We start from the raw sequence: 13,116 nt of genomic DNA, 5'->3' as shown, positions 1-13,116 counted from the left end.
AACAACAACAGCAGCAGCAGCAGCAAGCCCCTGGATTCGCGATACCTGTGCACCAGGAGGAAAGTGTTGATGGAGGCCTTGGTATTATGGATAACAATGAGCTCGAGCACGGTCGATGGCAACGGTTGCAGCTGCTAGTTCAACATGAGCTACAGTTGGCAGCGCAACAAAGGCACGAGCGACAACAAAGATGGGAGCAGCTGACCGTTCAAGAGAAGCAACAGAAGCAACAACAACAAAGGATGCTGCAGCAGCAGCAGCAGCAGCAGCAGCAGCAACAACAACAACAACAACAGCAACAACAACAACAACAACAACAGCAACAACAACAACAACAACAACAGCAGCAGCAGCAGCAGCAGCAGCAGCAGCAGCAGCAGCAAAAACAGAAGCGTTATTCCTGCCAAAGGTGCTCTCGCAGCTTCGACACGAAGCGTGCATTGCAGAACCATGTAATGCGGCACGAGGGACTCTTACCGTATGGCTGCGAGGCCTGTACTAAATCCTTTCCCGACCTCTCTGCGCTGAACCTGCACAGAAAAACGCACGGTCTCGACCCATTGTTGCCGCTCACTGTGTGCACGATTTGCCCCCGCCACCGCGATTGCCGCACTGCTAGTGGCTTGGCATCACACATCCGAAAAGCACACGACAACAAGGTGGATCTTGCTCGCCAAAAAGTCCAGTACGTTCAACAGCAGCAGCGCCAGTTGCTGCAAGATCAAGAAAGAGCACTGACCGCACAACAACTCTTCCAACAGCAACAGCTCCGTGAGCAGGAACGGCGGCAGATTCTCCACGTACAACAGCAACAGCAACAAGGGCTGCAGTCACCACAACCACAGCAACAAGGGCTACAACAAGGGCTGCAGTCACCACAACCACAGCAACAAGGCCTACAACAAGGGCTGCAGTCACCACAACCACAGCAACAAGGCCTACAACAAGGGCTGCAGTCACCACAACCACAGCAACAACAACAACCACAACAACCACAACAACAGCAACAACAACCACAACAACCACAACAACAACAGCAACAACAACAACAACAACAACAACAACAGCAACAACAACAACCACAACAACAGCAACAACAACCACAACAACCACAACAACAACAGCAACCACAACAACAACAGCAACAACAACAACAGTCGCCAAGCCTGTGCATGGTCGACGTAACCAATCCATCCAAGCGCTCGAAGACGAACGACAACCAACCCCCACCTGTTTCATGCGACATGACTCCAGCCATTGCAGCCGCGCCACAACCTGGTTCGTTGCCAGTGCTCTCGTGTGCTCTGTATATTGCGTGCGTGTGTGTGTGTGTGTGTACATGTGCGCGTGCGTCTTGTCGTCTGTACACTTACATGTGAGCTCGCAACCATACACACACTCTCTCCCTGCTTCGCATGCATACCATCACTCATACTCACACACACTCACACACTCTCTCACACACACTCACACACACACACTCACACACTCGCATGCTCACACTCACACACACACACACACTCACACACACACTCACACTCACACTCACACACACACACTCTCTCTCTCTCTTTGTCTGCTTCGCATTCACATCATCACTTACACACATACATGCACACGCTCACACACACACATGCACGCGCTCACGCTCACACACTCTCTCACACACACACTCACTCACTCACACACTCGCACGCACACACTCGCACGCACACACTCGCACGCACACACTCGCACGCACACACACTCACGCACTCACACACTCGCATGCACACACACACACTCTCTCTCTCTTTTGCTTCGCATTCATACCATCACTCATACACACACATACACACACACATGCACGCGCTCACGCTCACACACTCTCTCTCACACACTCTCACACACTCTCTCTCTTTGTCTGCTTCGCATTCACATCATCACTTACACACATACATGCACACGCTCACACACACGGACACACGCTCTCCTTCGCATTCACACACGCACACACACACGCGCGCGCTCATACTCACGCCCACGCACGCACGCACGCACACGGACACGCGCTCTCCTTCGCATTCACATCATGGCTCACTCTCTCGCGCGCATGCACATACACACATACACGCTCTCTCTTCCTGCTTCGTATTCACATCTTCACTTACACACATACATGCACACACGCACGCACGCACGCACGCACACGCACGCACGCACACGCACACGCGCACGCGCACGCACACCATCTCACTGTGTCCTCGGTTATGCTTGCGCTTGCACACCCGACCACAGGCGACGGAAGGAGACGGCGGCTGCAACCTCTCAGGCTCAATCTGGAGCGTCCACCGGAACGCACGCCTTCAGATGAAAGCGGTAACACTCTTGGTGTCCTCGTGCTTGTGCGTGCACACTACTCCGCTAGGGCATCACACTCACGTACTGCCACCTGTGGTGTATTGAACAGACGACCTGCCCGTTGCACTCAGCCACCCAAGCGAGTGAACGCCAGGCTACCAGACGAGGTGAGATGGTGCCCGATGGTGGGAGTGGTGCGTGTGCAAGTGCATGCGACCTGCGCCCTCACCACGCTCACTGCGCTCGTTTCCTGCTATGCTTCTCCTTTTTGCATGTCATATACACGCGTGTGTGCTGCGCAGTGTGCTGCGGGTTTGAGATGCGTGCCTTCGGTGGTCTGGGAGTGTCGCCTGTGTTGCCATGGCTGCCTTCATAGACGTGTGCTTGATTCGACCTGCTGTTGGCGAGCTGCAGCTCTTCACCAATAAATGACACTGTTGGAGACAGTTCCGCATGAAAAGCGGGTGTGTGTATGGGGTACTCGAGGGGGCATTTGAAAGGGGACATGCACTGGTGGAGGTCGGTGAGGGACACCTATGGATCAGGCCCTTGTTTCGTGAGCGCTGCCGCACTGCTTCCAGTGCGCGAATGGGCGACTTTTCGTCGTTTCTTTGGCTCATAATGCATCGAATGGACAGTAATGCGTGCGTCCGAGACGCTGCCGTGCATTTGTACTTGTTCTGGGCATGGAATTACACCACAGGGACGCGCGCCAGTGCGTTTGCGACAAATGAGATGGGTACATGTGCACAAGCACACACATTATTATAATTATGAGCAAAGTGTCTATGTAAACCACAATAAATACACGTTGGCCTTTTGACTTGGTGTAAATGCATGTCAAAACCTCAAATCAAGTATTAAGGCCAGAGAGAGGCAACCTGCGGCATAATTCAATGCGAGGACGCCTCGTAAGGCCCACCATAGGCGTTGTACAGCAGGGCGACGCTCTGATACAACACAGGGTCTGGAAAGGGTGTGGTTGGGTCCAAATCCACCCCTCACAACTCTGGGCATAACTCAAGAAATAATGGGAGTATGGAAATGAAACTTATATCGTCTGAAAGAGCGTTGAGCAGTGACTAAGTACTGTGGTTTATTTGCGTATTGACCTCGGTACAGCTCGAGGGCAAGCCGGGTATTAAGACATGGCACACCAGTGCCGCTCAGAAACCACGAAAAGTGCCTTGCAACATTCGGTGTTCTTCGGTGCAAACTGGCAAATTTGAATCTCTCGCGGCAAATGAATCCTTGCACCTCGTCACACTTCGCCACGAAGTGGGTCAATGAGTAGCGGGTAGATTTCTCTCGGTTAGGCGTAGATTTCGGGCCGGCTGGTGTGGGTGTGTGTGTGTGTGTGTGTGTTTGTGTGCGTTTTCCACTCCCCCTCTCTCTTTTCTCTCCCTCTCTCCCTCTCTACATGTTGGATCGTTTAAGAGAGAAGAGCAACATCGCAGATCAACATCACAGATAACAACGACGCAACGCGTACAACGCCGCAATGTCACTTTAACAAGGACAACATAAAGAGATCAAAACAAGAAGCAAAATAACACATGGCAAAGCAGATGACTTCAAATTAACAACACATGCATAAACGGAACGTCACACGAGCGTGCGCGTACGCGTTGGAATGCGAGAGTGCCGCGTGGTGGTGGTGGTTGCGGTTGGTGAGGCAGTCACACCTGCACTCCGTGTCTTGAGTGCAGGTGCTGATCGGCGCACCTTGCACATCTTCCTCCCACACGCGGACGTGGTCGCAAGCGGCAGCAGCGATGACGATGACGGGGGCGTGTTGCTGCTGACTGCAGCAGCAGTTGGAGTGGTAGTTGAAGTTGTCATAGGAGTGGGTGTCGTGTCAGTGGTTGTGGGTTGCTGGCGTGATGAAGCAGACGTGGACAGTGGGTCTGCGACCACCATGGATGCGGCCAGCGAAGGCGGTGACGAGGCGGTCGATGTGATGGCAACAGGAACACGTGCGCGTCGCGCGTGCGAGAGCTCACGCAATGGTGACCGCTGCGTCCGCTGCGGCGACAGCGACAGCGACGGTGAAGTGATGATAGTGGTGGCGATGGTTGCGGTGGTCGTAGTCGTGGTCGGCGTCACCGTAGCTGGTGGTGGCGGTGCTGTGGGTTCTGCTGTGCGCGGGCGACGGACAGAGCCAGCGAGTGCGCTGTCGGCGCTCACGGGAGCGGTCGTGGTTGCAGCAACAGCTGATGCCGTTGTTGCGGCTGTTGATGCCGCCATCTTACGGGGCGACACCGGCAGGCTGGACGACACCACACCCTTCTTCTTCCCCCTCCTGGTGCTGCTGTTCCTGTTGCTGCTGGTGGCAATGTCTGTCTTGGATGATGCGAGCGAGGGCGGTGTGGAGAGTGGAGCTGCGTGCGATGCTGACGCGGGTGTCGGCGTTTCGGCGTCATGCGGCCGTGGCTTTCGTGACTGCAACCGTGATTGCGATCGTGACCGTGTCGGTGTTGGTCCGCTGCCAGCCTTTACCGACTTCTCGCGCCTCACTGCACTCTTCTTCAACGTCGCCATTGCACTCGATGCACTGGGCGCTGCGTCGCCTGTGCTCGTCTGTCTCTTCACCGCCGACTTCTTCGTGCGCCGCGCCCGTGCTCCTCTCGTCTGCCGTGCTGTTGTCGCTGCTGCTGCTGCTGCTGCTGTTGATTGCTTGCGCGTTGCAAGGCGTGTTGAGCTGCACACGTCGCCGTCGCACACCATAGAATCAGCAGCGGTGCGCGCACTCCCTCCGTTGTCGTCGTCGTCGTAGCACTCATTCTCATCATCATCGTCATCCACAACAACATCAGCCACAGGCCTGGCGGCGACGTCCTCATCCTGACGCTCATCACCACGCTGCTGCTGCTGCTGGTGCTGCTGGTGCTGCTGGTGCTGCTGCTGTGTAGACGTGTCATCTTCACTGTCAACACGGCTTCCATCATCAGCATCATCATCATCATCAGCAGCAGCAGCAGCATCGCACGTGTCGTCCTGTTCGCCACTGCTGCTGCTGTTGTTGTTGTTGCCATGGTGGTGCTCTTGATGTTGATGATCAGCGGCTCGCAACAACGACGACGACGACGATGACGACGACGACAACGGCGACGACGACGATGACGATGACGATGCTGCAATCGAGCAATCGTGCTCCTGTTGTTGCTGCTGTTCGCTGTCTCCTGTCATGGTGCATGTGCTACTGCTTCCGTCCTGTTGTTGGTCCTCCTTCCGTTCTCCCTCCTGACCATCTTCCTCCGCGTCGCCCTGCACGTGTACCTCCGCCCTCTTCTGCATCTGCTGTGACGCGGTGATGGCTTCTGGTACGTTCCCTCGCACTTGCTCCTCTTCGGTGTTCGTGCCCTCCCCTCCGTCCTTCGTCGCCGCCGTCGCCACATCACCCGATTTCATCACATTCAGCACATCTGCATTCTCGCCACCACCATCGGCACCACCATCAGCATCACACCGCTGTTCCTCCACCTCCTCCTCTCCGTGCACGAGTGCATCTGGCGCGATGAACGCGTGTGTCAGCAGCTGTTCGCTCGTCCACCGCTGCCCCACGTCCCGCACCAGACACCGTCCAGCAAAGTCGCGCGCGGCGCCCGTGATGTGCGGCGGGACACGCGGCGTGGCGCTCCGTGACGCAATCATGAACATGAGTGCGTAATGGTTGGGCAGGTTTGCCTCGGCCCAGGGCTTGCGGCCAGACCACAGTTCAATGAGACAGCATCCGAGCGACCAGCAGTCACTGCGCCGTGACACACGCTCCCCAACAATCACCTGAGATTGGGAGAGGGGGGGGGAGGCCCAAGGATGAAGACGTGAGTGGATGTGTGTGTGTGTGTGTGTGTGTGTGTGTGTGTGGATGTGTGTGTGTGTGTGTGTGTGTGTGTGTGTGTGTGTGTGTGTGTGTGTGTGTGTGTGTGTTTGTGTCGTTTGGTGGCGGCGTGTACGCAATGAAACAAACACGCGTATCATCACCCACCCCACACCAACATCACCACCACCACCGCCCCGCTTCTCCTCACCTCTGGCGCCATCCATGCCGGGGTGCCCACGCTGCCCTGCAGTTCGTTGGTCTGCGTGGACATGTCTGCCAGCGTGGCGGACAGCCCAAAGTCGCACACCTTCACCCGGTTTCGCCCCGTCAGCAGCAGGTTCGCGCCTGACGATGACAGCAAGCAGAACAGTGGCATGGTGATGGTGCAGTGATGATGGTGGTGGTGGTGGTGGTGGTGGTGGTGTGAGGCGAGAAGGTGGTTGAAGACCGCGCGCAAACATTGAATTACGGAGAGGCATGAAGGAACAGCTTCAAAGAGCACACACATTCCGCACGAGACGAGGATGTACAATACAAGTTTAAAGGCCACACAAACACAGACGCACACAGACACACACACGCACACATAGACACAGACACACACACACACACGTACACAGACACACAGACGCACAGTACATACCTTTGAGGTCTCTGTGTGCGATGCCGCGGGAGTGGAGGAAGGCGAGCCCCTTTGTTGCGTCACGCGCGTACGATCTTACATCATGCGCGTGCAGGGCGCCCTCGGCGGCAACCTTGTCCGCCAAACTGCCGCCAGGAAGCAGCTCCATCGCAATCGCAAATGCAGCAGCACTCTGGTTGCACCCAAAATACGACACAACATGCGCATGCCGCGGCAGCCTGTGTGTGTGTGTGTATGTGTGTGTGTGTGGTGTGTGTGTGTGTGCGAGGATATGAATGTGTGTTTGGATAACGAACAAACAATTTGAGGAAGCATCATCAGCGTTGCGACAGCTGAAAAGTAGCGCGGTACCTGCGCATGATGTCGACCTCCGTGTGCAGCCGCTTCACGTCGTCAACTTTCGCCAGCCCAACATCAACCTGCAACAGACAAAATCAGAAGAATGGGCGTTTGTGCGTGTATGTGTGTTTGTCGAGGGAGATGAGTGAATTGGGGTGCGTTGCGTGGGAAACAAAGCAAGCAACCGACAGCAGAGCACACCAGAAACAATGCACACACACACACACATACAGCCCGCTGCACGAGCTACACTTTCGCTGCACCTGCTTGACGGCGAATGGGGCGCCTGTGCGAATGCAGCGTGCGCGGTGCACGGTGCCAACAGCGCCTTTGCCGAGCACACAGTCCGATATCCACAGCTCCCCGCCGTTGGTCACGCACAGCTCACACGCGCAGCACACCGCAGCACACGATGATGGTGACGACGATGGGCGACGCGACGCTGTCGTTGCCGTTGCCGGTGTCGTTGTCGTGGTGCTGCTGGTGTTGCTGGTTGTGGAAACGCTCGTCACGGTGCTGGTGGCGTCCGCGTCTGTATCGGACGAAAGCTCCGCCTCCGTGTCCGTGTTTGAGGTGTCGCCGCCATCATCACGAATGGCGGTGTCACGGGCATCGACACGTGCGTGTGTGCACCCGCTGCACTCGCACGCCGGGATGACAAGCTCGCTTCCCCGCGCACCGCCGCCACCAACACCGACGCCGCCAAACCACACCCGCCCCTGCCCCACACGCAGGTACTGCTGTTGCTGTTGCTGTGGTTGCTGCTGCTGTGGTTGTTGCTGTTGCCGCCGCTGGGCGTGTGGATGCACGGCGTGTTTCACGCCTGGTTCCTTTATGGTCGTGGTCGTGGAGGCGTTCGAGAGGTCAGCGTGTGCGTGTGCATGTGCGTGCGCGTGGGGCGCTTGCGGCGATGGTGGGGCGAGGAGCGTGCTGGCACCTCCTGCTGCTGTTGGTGTCGTTGGTGTGAGTGGTGCAGACGATGACGCTGATGGGGAAGATGGCAGCAGCGACGACGGTGGCGAGTGGTGCACGACACCGCTGTCCACACGGGCCATCGCGTCAGCACCATCGCCGCCATCCGCGCTCCCATCATCATCGTCATCGTTGGTGTGTCTGGTGGTGGTGGTGGTGGTCGAGGCGGATGCCATTGTGGCGGGAGAGCACGAGTCATTCACCAATTCTGCGCCCTCGCCAGCGTGATCGCCATCTCCCCACCTGGACTGATGGCTGGCATGTGCCCTGTGCGCCTGCTCAGCCCACGCCTGCAGCTGCAGCGCCACCTGGTTCACCCGCGCGTGCTTGAACGCGACGCGTGCGCATATGAACGCATCCACGTCCTCCGCCGCCACGTGGGCGAACCAGTGCGGGTAGTCCTGGGTGAGCGCGTGTGCAAGCTTCACACTGCCCAGCATCCACTGCCACGACTGCGTGTCGACACTCGACGCCGTTGCCGGCGGGTGGAACAGCGCGGCCGTCACGTCGCGTGCGGTGAAGTGCGAGTTGGCCACACCCATGGACACGGCGCCGTGGCACCACTTGAGCACAAACGTGCGCGACTCGTGGCAGCGCAGCACAATGTGCGCCAGCGCCACGTGCAGGTCTGCCTTGGCGGTGGTGGGCCGCGGGGTCTGGCTCAGCAGGTGCAGGCTCGCTCGCAGCACCTTGAGCACGGGGTCACGACACGTGCGCGCGACAATGTCCAGCGCCACGCGCGTGTCAAGCGTGTCTAGGCGCTCCTTGCTCTGCGCCAGCTGCTCCAGCGTGCGCGTGCGGCGGCGCCAGTCCGATGACAGCAGACCGGATACGGTGTCTGCCCCGAGGGCTGCCAGCCAGGGACGCGCAAACGCGGGACACGCACGGGACGCGAGTGTGTTGTCCGACGTCTGCTCGCCCGTTGCCATGGCCCTGCCAGCCTGCACGGAGCGGCCGACGATGGTGGAGGGCGGGGTGCGGGCGCGCGGGAGGAGGCTGGTGGTGTGGAAGTTGTTCCAGGCAGCGCGGCAGAGCGGGCAGGAGACGGGCACGCGGTCCTGGCGCTGGTTGTCTGCCCACACGGTGAGGCAGTGCACGTGCAGCGCATGGTGGCACTCGGAACACGCCGACACGCACTCGCCCTGGGTGTGGTGGGAATTGGGGGGGGGAAAGGAATCGAGATGTGTGCGTGTGTGTGGGGGGGGGGAGGGGAGGGGTTGAGGAAGACGATCAGATAGATGGTCAGTGATGAATGGCAATGGAGGAGGACGGGGAGATGGGATGGGAGAGAAAGGAAGGAGGATAGGGGGAGAGACATACGAACGTGCACACACACACACACACACACACACACACACACACACACACAACCGCACGCACCTCGACGAGTGGCAAGAGGCAGATGGGGCAGTCCTGGTCCTCGTCGTCGTGGGGATGATGGCTGGCGGTGGTGTCATCGCTGTCGCCGCCAGCGCGCGCCGCATCCACGCGCTCCTGCCGCTGCCGTGTCCGATCTGACGTGTGTGCGCGCGTGTGCGTGCGTGTGTGTGTGTGTGTGTGTGTGTGTGTGTGTGTGGTGTGTGTGTGTGTGTGTGTGTGTGTGTGTGTGTGTGTGTGTGTGTGTGTGTGTGTGTGTGTGTGTGTGTGTGAAAGAATGGTATGGTTGAGGACGCCTGTGGTCGAGTGCGCATGAGCATGCAGGAGCAATGGAACCCAGGAGCAGACCTTGGATGAAGGTGTCAAGCACTTCGTCGAGCTCGTGATCGGTGGCGACGGGCGCGGTCACGAGGTTGTGGGTTTCATCCAACTTGAGCACCCGTAGAAGCACAAACAGGACGTGGATGCACTTCTTTTCGCCGCAGTGGGAGCATCGAAACGGTTTCAGCAGGATCTGCAAGCAGTGAAATGCAACACACGCAATGCGCACATGCACACAATGGAAAATGGGTGAACGAGTGAGACAATGCAAACACAACAAGGGGCAAGAAGATGTTGTTCAGTTGATGTGAATGCAAGCACAAAGAGAGCCCAGTGACGGTATCCATCGCACAAGAAGAGGGTATGTGCAAGATTGCGCTTCAAAACACACAAACACACTCTCTCGGTCTTCGTTCTCGTTTCAAAGTGCGCACGTACCTTGAACCGCTTTGAGTCTGAGCGGATGGTAAAGCAGCGTGGACCGTCTTGGTAGAGGAGATAGAGGGCCGCTGTCTTGGCCCGCACAATCACGCGGTCCATGACCGTGATGATGGTGGAGTGGCGGGGTGTTGGGAGTGTGATCGAAACTCGTGTGTGTGTGTGTGTGTGTGTGTGCGTGTGTGTGTGTTCGCAAACAAAAAAAGAGAGAAGAGGAAGAGGGGGAAGACAACTGGTGAGGGGGAAGAGGGAGGGGCGCGGCGAGCACTTGCGGCGCTCACAACACCCCAAATCGGAGAGCGACGACGCGAGGTGCGCACGAGCGTGTGGAGGTGGCTTCTTGGGGGTGTCACGTCACAGGGGGCGACACTTCAAACCAGTGAAAAGGAAGCCTGTGGGGTGGTGCAGTACCGAAAACTGACAAAAATGTGCTCAAAATAGAGATCTCGAAACGAGGCATCCGATGAGCCCGGTCGCAAGATCGAATCTGCGACACACATCCGACACGAAGACAATCAAGGTCGGGTGTCGAAAGATTTTCGTCAATCGCCGACTGAATCCAGTCATGAGCCGCTCTCAGCCCGACAGTGATTATGAGCCAGAGGAGGATGAGGAGGATGAGGATGAGACCGTCACCACTGTTCGTCGCAGCAAGCGTGCGAAGACCATGCCAGACTACAAGGACAGAATTGGCACGCCAAGACATGTATCAATGGACGAGATGTTGACCGATATGACTAATCTCAAGAAGAAACGAGGCCAGCCTGCGCTATTGGACCGTGAGAGATGGATGATCGTCTACTGTTACACACGTGTTCGCTACAATCGGGCACGCGACCGAGAACAACGCAAAGCAAAGGGTGGCCGTAAACCGAAGGAGGATTCCGGTCAAGAAGTGGCGGACCTGCTTGGGGTGTCTCGCTCAACTGTGAACGAGGTCATCGCGGCTTGGAACCGATGCAAGAAGTCTGGAACCTACGACATACTGGATGGCCAAGGCAGCAAGCGAGGCCAGCACACGAAGCACACGCGCATCCCCTGTACCAACGAGACTCTGCGGCTTGTGCGCGACTTTGTGACGGACCGAAGGACCGAGCACACAATCGTCACTGCAACAGAGGTTCTCGACATGCTCCGCAAGAGGGCGATTGTGAAGGTGGTAAAGGATATCGTCACGGGTGATGACGACGAGAAGGCTCTCGCCAGCGCCAAGCGTGCGACACAACGCTTCCTCGTGCGCGCCGGGTACATCAGAGGAAAGACTGGCCGTTCAGACGAAGCAGCACGCCCAAGCACCCACGTGCTCGAGTGGCTGACAAACTACCTCAAGGTTCTCCTGGATAATCGGAAGCTTCCACCAGAGCAACAGCTGCGCGAGGTAAGACCCGCTGCCGTGCGTTCTCGTTCGCCACACCATGAATGCGCGCGCACACACACACACACACACACACACACACGCACGCACGCACATACACACACACACGCACACACGTTGAAAGGCATTCACTCATGTGCGCACGCATCCGACGCCTTGTTGCTTTGTGTCTTCTGTTGTCAAGGTGTATCTTGACGAATCATACGTGAACTGCACCCACAACTTCACGACGCATTCTCTGATGCATCCCGTCCACCACGCAAACATTGGCCAAAAGAAGATTAAGGACGGCAGGCGCTACTGCTTTTGCCTCGCCATCCAGAACAGTGACCCTCGTGTGGTAGCTGGCGAAGCAGACGCATCAGATGGGTGGGCGCATCTTGCGGGTGTTGTCCCGGGTACAGAGTGGGTCTTCGATCCATCCGCTGGAGCACGCAAGGAGAAGCGGGACCAGTCCAAGCAGACCACAACCGAGACAGCTGCTGCTTCTTCAGATGCAGCATCGAAGACAGACACGCCAAAAGGCAAGCGGACCTCGAAGGGCAAGATCAGCAACCCTCACGTAGGCGACTATCACAAGGTGTTCAACAAAACCAACTTCAAGAAGTGGTGGAAGTACCAGCTTCTCCCCAACCTGAAGCAGCCCTCACTGATCATCATGGACAACGCGGCTTACCACAAGGGCTACCCACCCAAGACACCAGACCCCAACACGATGAAGAAAGCACAACTGCTCGCTTTTCTGTTGTCCCCTGATCCCAACAAGGTCACAGCGCAAGCGAGCACGCAGGCTGATGGTGGGGACGACGACGGAGACAGTGCTAGCGACCAGAGTGGCAACCACAGCTTCCTTTCTACCACATCCACAGATCCAGATGGCCTCTCTTCTCATCAGCGACAAATGGCTCGGGTTCCTTTGGCTTCCCGCGTACATCATTGCGATACGCTGAGGAGGATGGCGCGGGACTGGCTCAAGGCACACGTGAAGCCTGAGCTTGTTGCGCTGGCTGAGGAACAGGGGCACACTGTTGTGTTTACACCACCGCGCTACTCCGACTTGCAACCCATCGAACTTGTTTGGGCCTACATCAAGAACCGCATTGCCCGTCAGTATTCCAAAGGAACGAAGTTTAAGGAAGTCGGCGAGCGACTGCGAGCAGAGATCGTTGAGCTGTCGGAAGACCGTGGGCACCACAAGCGAGGAGGACGAACCCTCATTCAAGCAATCATCGACCGCACAGATCGCGCCATTGCTGAGCATTGGAAGCGGGCGTGCGCCTTTCAATCAGATGCACGGCAGCAGCAGCAGCAGCAGCAACAACAACAACAACAACAACAACAACAACAACAACAACAACAACAACAACAACAGCAGCAGCAGCAGAAGAAGAAGAAGAAGGAGCGGCTATGCTCGGTGTGCCGACAGCCCGGTCACACTCGCAGAACCTGCCCTGACAAGCTACCACAACCACAACCACAACCACAACC

General features: G+C 57.2%; 2 protein-coding genes across 2 annotated transcripts; one reads left to right on the top strand and one right to left on the bottom strand.

Annotated features, from left to right (window-relative positions):
• Window positions 1-3,761: 3,761 nt before the first annotated feature.
• On the bottom strand, window positions 3,762-10,671 carry PTSG_10004 (STE/STE11/MEKK2 protein kinase). The gene is made up of 8 exons (XM_004988864.1): window positions 10,254-10,671; window positions 9,843-10,008; window positions 9,498-9,631; window positions 7,409-9,259; window positions 7,158-7,225; window positions 6,807-7,024; window positions 6,372-6,508; window positions 3,762-6,123 (listed from the first exon to the last, which is right to left on the bottom strand). Exons 1-8 carry the CDS (start codon window positions 10,353-10,355, stop codon window positions 3,946-3,948), a joined length of 4,854 nt encoding a protein of 1,617 aa, XP_004988921.1. The 5' UTR covers window positions 10,356-10,671; the 3' UTR covers window positions 3,762-3,945.
• A 45-nt stretch (window positions 10,672-10,716) lies between these two features.
• Window positions 10,717-13,083, top strand: PTSG_10003 (uncharacterized protein; the record flags this gene model as incomplete). The annotated part of the gene is made up of 3 exons (XM_004988863.1): window positions 10,717-11,631; window positions 11,813-13,042; window positions 13,072-13,083. The coding sequence occupies 3 exons, from the start codon at window positions 10,717-10,719 to the stop codon at window positions 13,081-13,083; spliced, it is 2,157 nt and encodes a 718-aa protein (XP_004988920.1).
• Window positions 13,084-13,116: the final 33 nt, after the last annotated feature.

Source organism: Salpingoeca rosetta, assembly GCF_000188695.1.
Source record: "Salpingoeca rosetta unplaced genomic scaffold supercont1.32, whole genome shotgun sequence".
Taxonomy (NCBI): domain Eukaryota; class Choanoflagellata; order Craspedida; family Salpingoecidae; genus Salpingoeca; species Salpingoeca rosetta.
The sequence above is the reverse complement of the archived record's forward strand: the minus strand, read 5'-3'. Positions and strand labels throughout refer to the sequence as shown.